This window comes from Aedes aegypti, chromosome 2, assembly GCF_002204515.2.
Source record: "Aedes aegypti strain LVP_AGWG chromosome 2, AaegL5.0 Primary Assembly, whole genome shotgun sequence".
NCBI lineage: Eukaryota > Metazoa > Arthropoda > Insecta > Diptera > Culicidae > Aedes > Aedes aegypti.
The window spans coordinates 233,549,576-233,566,699 of NC_035108.1; the positions used below are offsets into that span (position 1 = coordinate 233,549,576).

At 38.9% G+C, this 17,124-nt stretch overlaps 1 protein-coding gene across 1 annotated transcript in view; it reads left to right on the forward strand.

Annotated features, from left to right (window-relative positions):
* The first annotated feature begins 1,111 nt into the window (after positions 1–1,111).
* The window catches only part of LOC5569113 (synaptic vesicle glycoprotein 2B), a 35,012-nt gene continuing 18,999 nt past the window's right edge, over positions 1,112–17,124 (forward strand). Inside the window, exons 1-6 of the mRNA XM_021844471.1 lie at positions 1,112–1,416; positions 14,797–15,733; positions 15,789–16,076; positions 16,134–16,345; positions 16,417–16,634; positions 16,696–16,855. Of these exons, the coding sequence (XP_021700163.1) occupies positions 14,816–15,733; positions 15,789–16,076; positions 16,134–16,345; positions 16,417–16,634; positions 16,696–16,855 (1,796 nt within the window). The 5' untranslated portion in view covers positions 1,112–1,416; positions 14,797–14,815. The remainder of the gene's footprint in view (positions 1,417–14,796; positions 15,734–15,788; positions 16,077–16,133; positions 16,346–16,416; positions 16,635–16,695; positions 16,856–17,124) is intronic.

Genomic DNA, 17,124 nt, shown 5'->3' on the forward strand with positions numbered 1-17,124 from the left:
GTTTTGTATATGTAATTCACATCGATACTATTCGGATGATGGATATTTTGACATAAAATTTCTCAGTAATAAAAAAAAAAAATCCGGAAAATTCCGTCCAGTATTGTTTATGCGGTACCGGTTCCAGGAGTCCCGGAAGGTGGCCAATCTGAACAATTCGATTAAATTACTCCCATTAAAACCCCAAACAAATGAATTGTGTCCAACTTTTTACAATTTTTTTTATGTTTGGATGTATTTTGTCAAAATTATGGATGGATGGTTATTCTGGTCTTTTTGGAGCACCTGAATGGCCACAGTGAAACCCGTAATATGGGACCAATAACACCAAAAGTAGACATGCGACTGCTTAATCTTCATGATTTTGAACCCCTGTGACTATGCGAGTTCAATTATAGATAAATGGCTACTTTGGTTCTTCTGGATCCCCGAAATAACCCAGGAACTGTGGGAGATTTCAGTTTTTGTACCAAAACTAGGCATGCGACGGCTCAATCTCATGATTTTGAATATCTGTGACTCTTCTAGTTAAATTCTAGATGAATGACCACTCTGGCTCATTGTGACCACCGAAATAACCCAGGAATAACCACCGGAGATACCCGTATTGTGCGATATTTAGGTTTTTGTATCAAAACTAGCTGAATGGGCATTATGAGATGCCACCCTTTGTTGTACACACTGAAACAAAGCAAATCTACTAATTTATAAGACATTTTATTGCTAGAAATTTCACAATTCCAAGAAATCAGTAATTCCCAAACAGAATTCAATGGTTTCACATGTCTTTATATTACTTGAGAGATTGCAAAAAAAAGCACATAAGAAATTATTTTCGCAATTTTTAACACAAGAATGCTAAGAATGCTCTTCAACTACGTTCTATAAACTTTTAAATTTGTAAAACTACTTACAACTTGAAATGGAATATTCTTTTATTTCTCTTACCAACAATGAATCCGTTTGGTAGGTATTCAAGATTAGTAGTGCAATGATAATTACTCCTCAGCACGCGATAACGCTCGATTCAAAATTGCCAGTGTGACATTCAACCAGCCCCAGACATTTGGTGGAGGTTGTCTCGCAAATTGAAAAACTCGTTTCGAGCATGCGCTGATTCGGGCCAGTAATTTCAATCGATATTTTCGTTTCAAAATATGGAGTAGACAATTTTCGTATGGTTTTTATTTCTGCGGGTGAAATAAGTAGGAAACAAACGCAATACATTTTGCTTCAGCAAAACTTTATCGGGTAACGACACAGTGCCTGTGGAAAGTGAAGTGTGAAAGTGAAAAAGATTCGGATTCATAAAATGGAAAAGGAATAAATTTGTTGGATAAGGTAACCGTACAGGAACATAACATCGAAGAGAACTCATAATACAACTGTTCACATTTCGGTTTTTTGTACGTCCAAGTAAGTGTTTATTGTTCAAGTAACGAGTTTAATATAAGAGAATTACAAATAAGAAAAAAAGAACATTGTTTGGATGCATAAATTTAGTTCGGATTTTCCGGCCGGTTGGTGCTAGCGTTAATCGTGTGTAAATGTCATAAGTACATTTCATTTATCCTTTGCTTTGTCACCTGTTTACTGTGAACGTTTCTAGTTCTTATATCTAATTGTATATACACCGTGTAAAGTATATTCTTATACACGGGATGCAATTATTTCGCATCAGTCTATCTGACATCATTGGTGGTTATGTTTTTTGAAGGACGTTATGGTACTGACTAACTACAGAGAATATTTTGAAATTATTTAAAATATGTACTTTTTGCTTAAGTCCTCTCAAATCTCTTTCGAGTGGCATGCTCATGACAACGATAAAATTATAATTCAAATTATTCTACATGTATGGTGTTGAGATGTACCAATAGATAATATGATGTATAAAAAATTTCTGAAAACGTTAATGCAATGCTCTGCATTTCACCTCATAAACCGAGGCCTAACTTAAAAAAAATCGATGTGTAGCATATACTTCCTTGTAAAAATATAGAAGTGATTTAAGGATACATTTGTAATTACAATCGTCTAATCTTACTTCATAAATATTTGGACCAGAAAAATTGCTGCACCCTATTTACTACATTTTAACGTAGTGGCTAATTCTCTAAACACTGGATCAGCCGAAATTTGATATGAATACGGCAAATTTAGCAGAGACTACCCAAGAAACAATTGTAGGCGCATAACAAACTTGCCTGCTTAACTAAAGTTTTACAACAGCCATGGAAGTCGAACAAAAGTATGAGTTGTATAAAGTGATGATTAAATGTTGCACATATTCTTAGAAGCGCTTTATTTCGTCACTTTCATGGTATTTCAATAGCAAGTAGAACCAAAGTTGAAGCGACGTTGGTTGATAATTTAATAATAAAACAACTTTGTATAAATGCTCCCAATTTGAGATAATTTAGACGGATGAACAAAATCCTTGCAATGTTTTGTAATTTACATGCCTAATGATGGTTAACTTCTTCTAAAAAGCATTAAAAGCTTTATTCTTTTTACATTTCCCCCAATGCACTATGGGGCGGCTCTATACAAAGTGGTGGCCAAAATTTTGTATTGTTTTTTTTTCGCATTTTTTGATAGTATTCTAGTAAGTTTAGCATTACATTTGTCGTATTTATGTATTTTCATCGCATCCGGAAGGTGTAACCAGTATTTAACCCAGTAATGAGCTACGTATTTCTAAACAATATACTTGAACGTTTATTTTTAATTTTAGGGGCAGGTTGCAAGTTGTATGAGAGCATTTTTTTTATCAATCAGGTATTTTGGTGAAAAAATATTTGTCTGTCAAACCTCACCCCCCTCCACACACAAACTTACACAAATAACTACTGCAAAATATACACATTGTTTGCGTTAAAGCCGAAAACAAACTGATGATCTGAAAATATTGTCCTCATCTTTAAAATGCAAGTAGGTTACATCGATAATAGTTTTCAGGAAATTAAATATACTTTATTTTACTTGGTAGAGTTTGTAAAATGGCACGTGTACAGAGAATTTCCTTAAGGTAGTGATTTTTCTTTTTCCGTTGGTAAATATGTAATGAAAATATGAACAAAATTATCGTGAAATCATTGAAAACATTTTAGGCCAGTGGGGTAGATACAGTTTCTATATGAAATGATAATTTATGGTCTGTTTTTACATATTTTTCACAAAAATTATAATAAAGTGTGTAACACTTTTTAGACTAAATTTGACATATAAAAGTTTCACCTTTTCAAGCACTGTTTAATTTGTACGTTTTTTGGTAAATGCTCGCATAATTGTCATTTTCATTTATTTAGTTAACATCTAAACAGATAACACTGAATCAACAATTTCACGCCACAATACTAGGTTCGTGGCCGCATCTCTCCATCCTCGGTTCTGCCCCACGCTCGCCAAATCGATACGCACTTGATCCGCCCACCTAGCTCGCTGCGCTCCACGCCTTCTTGTACCAACCGTATCCGACGCGAACACCATCTTTGCAGGGTTTCTGTCCGGCATTCTTGCAACATGCCCTGCCCATCGTATCTTTCCAGCTTTGGCCACCTTCTGGGTACTGGGTTCGTCGTAGAGTTGGGTGAGCTCGTGGTTTATCTTTCGCCGCCACACACCGTTTTCCTGCACACCGCCAAAGATCGTCCTTAGCACCCGTACATGATACATTTGGTGCGGGTGTGAATCTTTTTTGACCGCAGCATTTTGTGGAGGCCATAGTAGGCCCGACTTCCACTGATGATGCGCCTCGTCGACCACCTCGAACGTATCCCTGTCTATCGTAACACTGCTACCTAGGCGAGCCCTGTCGCGCTCGGCCCCACCAGCTAGCATGTACTTTGTCTTGGTCGCATTCACCACCAGTCCAACTTTTGCAGTCTCGCGTTTCAGGCGGGTGTACAGGTCTGCCACCTTTTCAAATGATCGGCCGACGATGTCCATATCATCCGCGAAGCAAACAAATTGACTGGAGCAAACAAATTGACTGGAACTGGAACCAATTGACCGGGCTGTTAAGCCCGGCTCTCCGCATAACACCTTCTAGCGCAATATTGAACAACAGGCACGAAAGTTCATCACCTTGTCGTAGTCCCCGGTGGGATCCAAACGAACTGGAGTGTTCGCCTGAAACCTTCACACAATTTTGCACACCTTCCATCGTCGCTCTTATCAGTCTCGTGAGCTTCGCGGGAAAGCTGTTCTAGTCCATGATTTTCCATAGCTCTGCGCGGTCGATACTGTCGTATGCTACCTTGAAATCGATGAAAAGGTGATGCGTTGGGACCTGGTATTCACGACCGTACGTTGTTAACGACGGAGAGTTTTGGGCGCAGTTTGACCATCACCAAATAGTGGTCAGAGTCGATGTTAGCGCCACGATAGGTCCTGACGTCGATAATGTCGGAGTGCCATCCATCAATCAGAACGTGGTCGATTTGCGATTCTGCTGTGGTGATCTCCAGGTGTATCGGTATGGAAGACTGTGCTGGAAGTAGGTGCTACGAATGGCCATATTCTTGGAGGCGGCGAAATCAATTAGTCGTAGGCCGTTTTCGTTCGTCAGCCGGTGGGCGCTGAACTTTCCAATAGCCGGTCTAGCTCGCATAATCGATAATCGTAATTAACAAAAAAATCCATTTTGTCGACCTTGTGCCGAAATGACGCTTATCCACAGTTATCCGCAGCTGGATTTTCGTTCCGCAGATAGTATAGACCCCAAACTAAACCCTACTGGTGGTAACTTGAGACTGCTCGTAAGATATACAGTAATGTCCCGATTTTGTCAGCCCCATGCTGCATATTGGGTTCACAAAATTGGGAAAGAGCTAAAATCGCAAAAAAAATTCAACTGGTTTCAAGTAGAGAAACTTAAAAGTAGAAGGAGTACCGTGTACCTTTTATTTCCGCTCCTAAATGCTTATCTTTGACAGATACAGATGGTTTCAAGTTTTATTTTAACTTAACGACTTAGTTTTATGATTTTGTTAATAAAAATATGTTTTTCTACGTTGATGAAAAACCGAATTTAGTACTATACCATTTAATTCCACTAGAGTTTGTATCCTTTGACAGATGCGCGTATTTCGACCTCAACTGTAAGGCCGTCTTCAGTGTCGTATACTAGACTAGACACTGAATACGGCCTTACAGTTGAGGTCGAAATACGCGTATCTGTCATAGGATACAAACTCTATTGCAATTTAATGGCATAGTACTAAATTCAGTTTTTCCTCTACTTATAGGTATTCCACTAAACAGCTCGAAGATTTATTATCATTTTTTTCTTCTTTTATTTTCTATGTACCGTAATTCCAGGTAACATTGAGCAGTTTCTTGAATCATTTTTATAAATTTCAATATTTCGGTAATTAGATGATTGTATAGACGTGGTCAATGTCATAATTGACTTTATGCACCCAATATTGCCAGTATAAACGTGTTTAGTCTGATTAAAATAAATATAAATTTCAGGCTGAAAAAAGGATGCTAAAATCGGGGGTAGGCAAAATCGGGTCAAGAAGGGTGCTAAAATCGGGGGTAGATAAAATCGGCGGTAGATAAATCGGGGGCTGACAAAATCGGGTCATTACTGTAGTCCAAATTAGGCAAAAAACATTTTTGTTCAATAATTATTAATTTTAAATAACCGTGTAACCTCAACAACATACCCATTTTAAATATTTAAAAATTGGACGAATTATAACATTATAAATGAAGGGTTTTGCACCGTTTTAAATGTACCGGATGTGACCATTCAGATACTAAACCGTTTCAATTCTCGAAGAGTAGAAATCAAACATAATTGCATCAAACATAGAGGCGTCCCGGGACCCGAAAATGGTCATTTGTAGAATCAATCAAATGCAAAACTCATAGTTATTCAATTCAATAGTTTCTCAAAAGGTTTACACTGATGAAATTTTCTTAAAATTCCGTCATATAGTGGCCAAATTATAGCCGATACCGGAAATAATTTGTGACTTGAGATTTGTCTACTTCAAGGGGCACAAACGCACAGTATCCTTTTAACCCGGCGTGACCCAGTGACCCACCGAAATAACTCCGCCCACTGGAATATTTCCGTGTTCTTATGTCCACTTCTAGAAACTAGTATACTGACAAAAATCATTTTAATCATTCGCTGAGCGGTGAGGGTTTTAGAATTTTTCCTTTCACTCAGGCCTATACGGATTAAAACAAGTATTTTTTTATATTTTTGGCCACCATTTTCCCTATAGTTCAATGTGTGGACACATCTACGGATGAACCAATTGTATTTTCATGCAGTTACTCGTCTTTAGCTTCGGCTGCCAAAATCATACTTACTGAATCAATTCAATGGATACCTTATAGTTTTGTTGATCAAACATGTTTTAAATACACTACTTGCTAGCGGTTTTATTACCGGGCATATTTTCAGATCCTGACGTGAAATTACTGTTAAGTTAAGACGTACATCGCATGAAGAAGCAAGGAGATCGCATGAAGAAGCAAGGAGATTTAGGCCAATCAGTCTGATGTCTTGTCTTCCAAAAAGGTATGGAACGCTTTATTGATCATCATATCAGAGATTTCTCATTGCCAAACATGTGAATCAACATGCTTAGTATTCCGGAAAGTTATCTGCTACTCTTTTACAAAAGCTGTGTACGTTTAATTCCTAAACTGGCTGGATGTTTTCTTGGATATTTATTTACTTATTCAGCCATTCCATGAAAAACCGATCTAGTGGGTCAATCGACAACAGACCAGATCTTTACTGTACGGCAAATCCTCCAAAAATGCCGTGAATACCAGGCCCAACGCATCACCTTTTCATCGATTTCAAGGCGGCATACGACAGTATCGACCGCGTAGAGCTATGGAAAATCATGGACGAAAACAGCTTTCCCGGGAAGCTCACGAGACTGATAAGAGCGACGATGGAAGGTGTGCTAAATTGTGTGAAGGTTTCAGGCGAACACTCCAGTTCGTTTGGATCCCACCGGGGACTACGACAAGGTGATGGACTTTCGTGCCTGTTGTTCAACATTGCGCTAGAAGGTGTTATGCGGAGAGCCGGGCTTAACAGCCGGGGTACGATTTTTACGAGATCCAGTCAATTTGTTTGCTTCGCGGATGATATGGACATCGTCGGCCGAACATTTGAAAAGGTGACAGACCTGTACACCCGCCTGAAACGCCAGACAGCAAAAGTTGGACTGGTGGTGAATGCGGCCAAGACAAAGTACATGCTAGCTGGTGGGGCCGAGCGCGACAGGGCTCGCCTAGGTAGCAGTGTTACGATAGACGGGGATACTTTCGAGGTGGTCGACGAGTTCGTCTACCTTGGATCCTTGCTGACGGCTGACAATTACGTTAGCCGTGAAATACGGAGGCGCATCATCAGTGGAAGTCGGGCCTACTATGGCCTCCAGAAGAAGCTGCGGTCGAAAAAGATTCACGCCCGCACCAAATGTACCATGTACAAAACGCTCATAAGGCAGGTAGTCCTCTACGGGCATGAAACGTGGACGATGCTCGAGGAGGACCTGCAAGCACTTGGAGTCTTCGAACGTCGGGTGCGGCGGACGATCTTCGGCGGTGTGCAGGAGAACGGTGTATGGCGGCGAAGGATGAACCACGAGCTCGCCCAACTCTACGGCGAACCCAGTATCCAGAAGGTGGCCAAAGCTGGAAGGATACGATGGGCAGGGCATGTTGCAAGAATGCCGGACAGCAACCCTGCAAAGATGGTGTTCGCCTCGGATCCGGTTGGTACAAGAAGGCGTGGAGCGCAGCGAGCTAGGTGGGTGGATCAAGTGCGTATCGATTTGGCGAGCGTGGGGCAGAACCGAGGATGGAGAGATGCGGCCACGAACCGAGTATTGTGGCGTGAAATTGTTGATTCAGTGTTATCTGTGTAGATGTTAACTAAATAAATGAATAAATGAATGGGTCACCGAATTCCGTGAAAATTTGCTATTTTGTTCCTTATCCGAAATAAGGATACACGTATTTTTGGATTTTTTTTATTAAGGTGACCATTTCCGAAATAGGGTGACCAGAAAAATCGCGATTTCGCAAAATTTTTATTTTAAAAAAATTTATAACTTTTGAATCGTTCGACCGATTTTCAATCTTTTTGGACGAAATGAAAGCTGAAGATTTTGACTTTTCAGGAAAAATATAAAATTTCACAAAAAGTGTGTTTTTTACATGGAAAAACTCAAAAGTTTCCGTTTTTTTCGTGTTCTGAAGGCCTCGGGACCAAAGGAGCTATTGCTGCTCATTTTTCCTTGAAAGTTCAGTTAATTTTACGTCTACTGTCAAATTTTCAGCGATGTATAATTTTTAGTTTTTGAGATATATTTTTTTGAAAATAAAAAATCAGTCATTTTTCATCGGCACACACTGTGGGTCTCAGCGCATTAGATTTTTAATGTTTAAAAAAAATCATAACTTTTGAACAGCTCAACCGATTTCCAATCCAAATTTTTTTATGGAATGAATGCTTAAGATTTCAACTTTTTAAAATCGGTTTTTCATGGAATGGCTGTATTTATTTATTTATTTTACTTATACCAACAGGCCGGCAGTGGCCCCAACGGTTCTGCCCTAATATTAAAATACTACTTTAATTGTCAACAATTAAAATGAACGTAACGATAAACAGAGAAGATGATTTACTAAATTTCTCTGACTTCAGTCAGAACATCTGAAAATAGGCGGCGTAGTGTAGTCCGGGGCATGTGATAATCGAACTTAGATGAGACACGTTTAAAAGTCCTTTGAATTCCATCGACAGCGGTGTTCATCCCGTAGTTCGTTCTGCGCAATGGAGGTCGTAGCATTAAATTATTCCGAAGTGCTCGAGGTTGAACGTTGAGGTCAATTTCGTGGGGAATTGCTGGAGAGTCTATTCTGTTTTGTAGAACGTCGGTGGCGAACATCGCTTTCGAGATGTCTCTTCGTGTTCGAAGGGTCTCGATGTCGATCAACAGGCAACGGCTTTCATAGCTCGGCAAACGATAAGGATCTCGTCATGGTAATCTGCGTAATGCGAATCGAATAAACCTCCGTTGAACCGATTCGATGTGTTCCGCACCATTAAGGTAAATTGGACTCCATACAGGTGAACTGAATTCGAGAATAGAACGCACTAACAAACAGTACAGTGATTTCAAACAGTGCACAGCGTTAAAAATTTTTCATTATCGCATAATGAAGCCTAATGTTCTCGAGGCCTTATCGACGATGTACGCTACATGCTGTTTGAAGGTAAACTGGGAATCCATGATTTCTCCTAAATCTTTCACATGGTCAGATCAGTTGAGTCAGTCGTCGGGTGTAGACGCATTTTTAAGCGCTCCGTAGTTATTTTAAATTAATTTTTTTTGCTGTTTACAAACATCGCGCGCGACCGGTAAAAATGCAGTGTAGTGTTAAATCATGCAACATCAGTGACGATCGCTTCCTATGGAAGTGCGAGTTCTGCTGTAAAAATTACCACGCGGCATGCATTGGTGTGCAACGCCATCAGGAGAGTTTTATTTTATCATTTATGGTACCTCTCTGCGGCGATTGCCAGCATCATTTGAAAAACGGAATTGACACCCGCAAAGTGCTCCATCAACAGCAGCAGCTAATCGATTCAATTAGGGCACAAACTGACGCCAATCTTCGAGTAGCCGCCGATCTAAAAAAGCTCAGTGCAATGGAGGATTTATTTGACCAAATTGAGCTTCAACTAAAGGAATCGGTGCTGAGTATTAACAACAGCACATCGTCGATCGTCTCAAATGCTGTGTCGGCATTATCGCGTGTGGCTGAAAAAAACTCAACAATAAAAACTGATACGCCCAACAGTGATTTACTCGCAATAAAAAATCATTTGACCGGGCTTTTAGACATATCTATGAAATCTTCAAAACAGCACATTGAAGATTTTGTTGAAACGTTGACTACAGATCTAACCGGCGAACTAAAAAAGATCTGTTCTGAAGTCCAGTCACTGAGCAGTCTAACCATTGAGATGGCTGCTCATTGCAACGATCATAATGCCAGTCAGCCACACATGACAACGGATGCGATAGTTGAAATGCAATCGATCGGCAATGAAATTTTGAGTGAAGTTAAAGTTTTAATCGATACTGTTAACTCACCACAAACCAACATTGGCGCTGTTCGATTCGTGGAAGATGAGTCACCCCCTAGCCTTTTAGATGAGTTGGCTGATCAAGGAATCGAAACTTTGAACCCAGGCAGAAATTCGAATAGCACTGCAGGTTGGCGTCTGCTAGGAACAAAAAAGGTTTGGCGCTCTGATTGGACAGAATATGACAATCGTCAGCAGTGTCGTGCATCACAGCAAAAACCTAAGGAAAAGGCCCAAAAACGGAAGAAAGCGAATAAACACAGAGGCCATAACAACAGTACCAATCGAAAAACAAACACCATTTTTTCAAAAACTCCCTCCAAGCACACCAGAAGTAAAAATGAACGCGAAAATAATACCTCACAAAAATGGTTCAACTACAACGATAGCAACATGAAGCGCAGAAGCAATGGAGCGGTTTCTACTGGTCTTCCCTCGGATAAGGATTTACTCGCAGCAGCAAAGCTGACTTTTTCCAAGCCTCCAGTTAAGCAACGTGGGATCAAATTTCAGAGAGGCGAAAATTTGAATCCGTATCCTGTCGATGATGCATTCCCTTCGTGCTCAACCTCTAGTTCCAACTGGTTGTTTGGTCCTGCCTTAAGAAACTCCTTTTCGCAGCATTGTTCCTCGTGCTCCTGTGAAAAAACGTGTTTTCGATCAACTTGACGCAGTCTTCAGACGTAGACCCTGACGATCCAATCGTGGCTGATGAACAACCAGTTGGTAATATTTTAAATAATGACAATGTATCTAATGATAGATCTGAACTTTCAAATATTGTTATGCAAAGGGATGTGTTACCATCAACTTCTTCAGAAGCAAATGCTACCGAAATTTTAGTATATTGCCAAAATTTTAATCGCATGAAGAGTGCATCTAAAATGAACGAAATTTATAAAAGAATTCTAACTTCATCCTTCTCAGTTGTTATGGGCACTGAAACTAGTTGGAATGAAAAAATTAAAAGTGAAGAAGTTTTTGGTAATAGTTTTAATGTATTCAGAGACGACCGAGATTTGGTCCTTACCCAAAGAATGTCTGGTGGTGGAGTTCTCATCGCAATATCTACTAAATTCAATTCAGAATTAATAATTTCATCAAAACATAAAGAATTTGAACATGTGTGGGTGAAAGCACACATCGCCGGAGAAACACATATATTTGCTTCTGTGTATTTTCCGCCAGACCAAGCTTGCAAATCATCATATGAAATTTTCTTTCAAACTGCTGAAGAAATCGTATCCCAGTTATCTCCAGAATTCAAAGTGCATATCTATGGCGACTTTAATCAGCGTAATGCTGATTTTATTCGTGATTCCGAAAACGAAAGCATTCTGCTTCCGGTTGTCGGTGAAAACGAATCATTACAATTTATTTTTGAAAAAGCTGCATTTTTAGGTTTAAATCAAATAAATCATGTGAAAAACCGGCAAAACTGTTATTTGGACTTCTTATTCTCAAACATTATGGAAGATTTCTGTGTGAATGAATCTGTTTCTCCACTATGGAAAAATGAAGCATTTCACACAGCTATTGAGTACTCAATTTTTGTTCACAATAATCACAATTCTGACAACTGTGACTTTGAGAATTTCTTTGATTATAAAAACGCCAATTATGACGGAATTAAACGAAAATTAAATAGAATAGATTGGCAATCCGTTTTGAAAAACCAAGGAGATTTAGAAAGTGCAGTGACGGATTTTTATTCAATTTTGTCGGAAATTATTCAGATGGAAGTTCCTCTATTGCGAAGACGTCGTAGAAATGGGTCGAAAAACCCTGTTTGGATTAATAAGCAAATAACTAATTTAAAAAATCGTAAGCAAAAGGCTCATAAAATTTACAGGCAACAAAAATCTCGAGAAAGTTTAGAAAATTATTTGTATATTGTCAACCAACTTAATCAAGCCATATCCGCTGCACTTGAAGAGTACAACACAAAAATAGAAAATGATTTAAAATCTTGCCCTAGGAATTTCTTCAATTATGCTAAATCGAAGATGAAGTCCAACAATTTTCCATCTAAAATGACATTGGATGATAGAGCAGCAGATAATCCAGATGGTATGTGCAATCTTTTTGCTACTTTTTTCCAAGAGACTTTTACTAACTTTTCGGATAAAGATCGTGACTTTGAATATTTTACTAGTTTTCCTGATTTCACAAGCGATATCGGTGTAAGTCAAATACTGGTACAGGACATTTTAACAGGACTGAAGAATTTAGATTCCACCAAAGGATCAGGGCCAGATGGAATCCCACCTATTTTACTGAAAAACTTAGCTAATGAATTTACAGCACCATTATTTTGGCTATTCAACATGTCACTTGAAATGAGCAGATTTCCAAAAGAATGGAAAAGATCGTATCTCATACCCATTTACAAGTCTGGTAGAAAATCTGATGTTCGAAATTATCGTGGAATTGCTATTATTTCATCCATTCCGAAACTATTTGAATCAATTATAAATAAAAATGTGTTCAGCCAAATAAAACATAGAATAACGAATACACAACATGGTTTCTATAAAGGTCGTTCTACTACAACAAACCTTCTGGAATTTGTAAATTACACTTTGAATGCAATGGATAGAGGTAACCACGTCGAATCACTTTACACCGATTTTAGTAAGGCATTTGACAGACTAGACATTCCTATGTTGATTTTCAAGCTCAATAAAATGGGAATTGCGATGAGACTCCTCAACTGGATTGAATCTTATTTAACAGATCGCCAACAAATAGTTAGATTTGAGGGAAAAATGTCTAAACCTGTTCACGTTACATCAGGAGTTCCCCAGGGTTCGCATTTAGGTCCATTGTTATTTATATTATTTGTTAACGATATTTCATATGTGCTTAAACATCTTAAAATTCTGATTTATGCCGACGATATGAAACTTTATATGGAAATCAATAGCAACAAAGATAGCGACATATATCTGAATGAAATAAGTATATTTGATAAATGGTGTAGCAAAAGCTTACTTCAATTAAACGTCAAAAAATGTAATTTAATCACATATAGCAGAAAACGGAATACACCACAGATTACTGTCTCTTTAGGAAATCAAATTGTTCAAAAGTGCGATAAGATTAGAGATTTAGGTGTCATATTAGATTCTAAACTTACCTTTACTGATCATTATAATACGATTATCCATAAAGCAACCAATATGTTGAGCTTTATTAAGCGTTTTAGCTACAATTTTCGGGATCCATATACGATTAAAACCTTGTACATTGCTTATGTAAGATCAGTTCTAGAATATTGTAGTATTGTGTGGTCTCCGCATATAAAAACACATGGTGATAGAATTGAATCAGTACAGAAGCAATTTCTTTTATATGCCTTACGCAAATTAGGCTGGACAACGTTTCCACTGCCATCATACGAGGCTCGATGCATGCTTATCGATATTCAAACTTTAAATGAGCGTCGCGAAATAGCCATGATTTCATTTGTCAATGATATTGTATCGCAGCGTATTGATTCCACCCATCTTTTATCATGTTTGAATTTCTACACGCCCGCTAGACAGTTAAGAAATCGGAATTTGTTTGCATCAAATAATCATCGAACTAACTATGCAAAATTAGGCCCAATGAATCGAATGATGTCGCTTTATAATCAGCATTGCACAGAAATTGATCTGACCATGTCGCGAACAAAGCTAAGACAATATTTTAATTCCTTAAGATATAATACAACATAGAATTAAGTAAACGTGTAGTCTACTATTGATTGACGAAAAAAAAAATAAATAAATAACCCGGCATATCTCCACATCAGAAAAGGTGTAATCGAAAGGAACAGGCTCTTTTTTCCTGGAGAAAGAAATCACCGAGCACTTGTTTGGGTTCACTAGCACCCGGTTTAAATCGCACCACCATGCGAAACGATCTAACTCATTTTGCATCGGCGGTCGTGCGGATTTGCTGAGCGAACGAGATTAGGCCCTTTCAACACATGGTTCACGTCATTGAAGTGTATCGAGAAAAAAAGAGGTCCGAGATGGCTTCCTTATGGAATTCCAGAAGTTCCTACGAAAACATCCCACTGACAATTCCATATGGATACGAGCATCCATCGATCGGTGAGATAGGAGTCAATCCATCTCAGAAACGAACCATGTAATCCAAGCCTCTGAAACTAAGCGATCATTATATTTAGCGTGGTTTATCTTGTTGAAAGTGGCGGATAGGTCGGTGTAGATAACGTCTGTTTGATTTCGTTCTGTCAAACGTGTATGGGACGGAAGACACAACAAATTTATGGTAGTCTATCGGCCTGGCATAAAACCGTGTTGTTCTTCGCTCAAATAATGTTTACAATGAGAAAAAAGTGAAGGTGCTTTCGATGCCATATTAAAAACTGGGAATGTCTACAATCATCGAAATCATGGGATGTCTACAATGATTATTAATAGGATTTATCAAATGCTCTATAGCCCACATATTTTCTTGACATATTGTCAAACTGCGATTCAAATGTTTTCAGATGCCTTGAAGGGAAAGTATCTTGCAACGTAAAAACGTGATTGTATTAAACCCAATTAGATAATTAGATTACAAAAAGATCTTAAGTAAAAAAATATCCAATATATTTATCCTAACATTCACATCTGTTCATTTTATTACAGATGATATTTCGTGAATACGATGTCCGACGAATCAGAAGAAGCTTGTTTGGTTAGACCCAGATCACCATCGCTGTCAGGGGCTCCTGCTGGAACAATGCAGTATACACACGGACTTACGGGTTCACAGCTGCAAGCTCATAACAATACCAACAACAGTAACCACCATTCCACCCATAGTCAAGGGTCGCATTCAACGGCCCGTGGTTCCCAATCGGAGTCAGGTGAACTGATTGATTACAGTGATGATGTTATCCTTAGCCAATTCCACGCGGACGCCATCAAACAAGCGGGTTTTGGAAAATTTCAATTGATTGCTTCCATTATAACCGGACTCGGTCTAGCAGGTCATGCCATCCAGGTGTACGCAGTGTTTTACATAATTCCCTCGGCTGAGGTAGAGTACTGTATTTTGGACACAGAAAAGAATTGGCTCGGCTCAATAACGCTGGTAGGAATGGCCCTCGGAGCATTATTATGGGGCGGGCTTGCAGGTCGTGCGGGTCGGAGGAAATCCCTTCTAAGCTGTCTTGCGGTTTGTGGCGTATTCTCGGTTATAGCTGCATTTATGCCAACCTACGGCCCCTTCATGATGGCCAGGTTTTGCGCAGCAGCAGGAATTGGTGGAGCATTACCTACAGCATCCGTGTATTTGTGCGAATTGACACCAGTCAATTTTAGAGCACGGATTCTAGGTCTCTTGGGGGCATTTGGAGTAGCAGGAGGTTTGGTTGCCGGGGCGATTGCTACCAGTACCGTTCCAGCAACTGGGCAAAAGGTGGTGCTAGAAAACAAGGAGCACTTTAGTGCTTGGCATCGTTATTTGCTGCTCAGCACACTGCCAACATTTGCGTCAATTCTCGGGCTTTTCTGGTTACCTGAATCACCGCGATATTTGTTGGAAAACTCTAGAGAAGTGGAGGCGTTGACTATATATCAGGTAATACTGGGCATGATTGTGATAAATCAATGAAACTAACCGATTTATATTACAGAAAATATATCAAAACAATCGAACCCGTGGAGGTTATTCCCTAACTGAACTGGAACTACCTGGCACTAGAACACATCGCAATCTACCCACATCAGTATTGCAGGAAATGGCGACAAGTATTACTCTATTCTTTGGAAGCTTCTTTCAGCTATTCAATGTAGTCAATTTGAAAAGGACACTGCTACTATTTGCTGCTTGGACGGCAACCATCTTCATATATCACGGCTTGACCATTTATATAGCAGAATATTCGAAAAGCACGGAATCGGAAAACTATTATCGCAATACGGTAAACTATCCTTCAATTCCATGTGTTCATAATTTAATATTTGGCTTTTCTCTCTAGATCAACAAAGATAACATGTCGTTTGAGAATGCAGATTTTAACAAATCAATCGAAAACATAATTTACACAAATTGCCGCTTTGTGAACTGCACTTTCAGAAGAATGTTTATCAGCCACGTGACTTTTAACAATTGTACCTTCTTAGACACCGAATTTACCAACGTGAAAACAAGTCGCACGCAGTTCAAATTTAGCACTTTGGAAAACGTTGGGTACTTTCTTGAAAATTCTTCATTCGAGTTATGAAAATAATGTGACGTTATTCCAACATTTTCCAAAACAGGCTTATCGACACGGATCTAACAGAGCGCCATTTCGTTGATTGTGTGATGAACAACATAACTACGTTACGGTTATATTCAACATGTGATCGAGATTTTGAGTACAACATCTATTTGGACGCGTTGTGGAAATCTCACTTCGGAGCACTGTTGCCTGGCATGGTTTTTATGATACTAGTAGGAGAAGGATGCCATCGATTTGGTCGAAGTAGAACAGCAAGTAAGTGCTTAAACACTTTTAAGATCAACAACTTTGTAACTTAAATTTCATATGTTTGCAGCACTGTGCTTTGGGTTTGCAATAAGTTTGACCATAACTTTTGCGTTCCTGTATCATGATCTCCAGGTTGTTTGGACAGCGGGTTCTGCACAAGGACTCATGTTGGCTGGGATTGCAGCATTGACGTTATTGGCGATCGAAAGCTATACCACCAATTTAAGGTATGTGTGTGGCGCGAGATGTGGGTAGGATTGAGTCATGCTATAAGAACAGGAATACATGGGTAGGACAATCTAAGATATTATTATATAACGTGTCAGAACACTTCAGGAACATAACTATGGAAGCATTTTCAAAATCCTTTAGCCCGTTCTAAACCCATTTCGTGACATACAAATACCATTCAATTTTTATTTATAAGTTAGATAATTAAATCAAATTATGAAATTAACTTGATGCTGAAAACAAGACATGTTTTCGATTTGCTTTT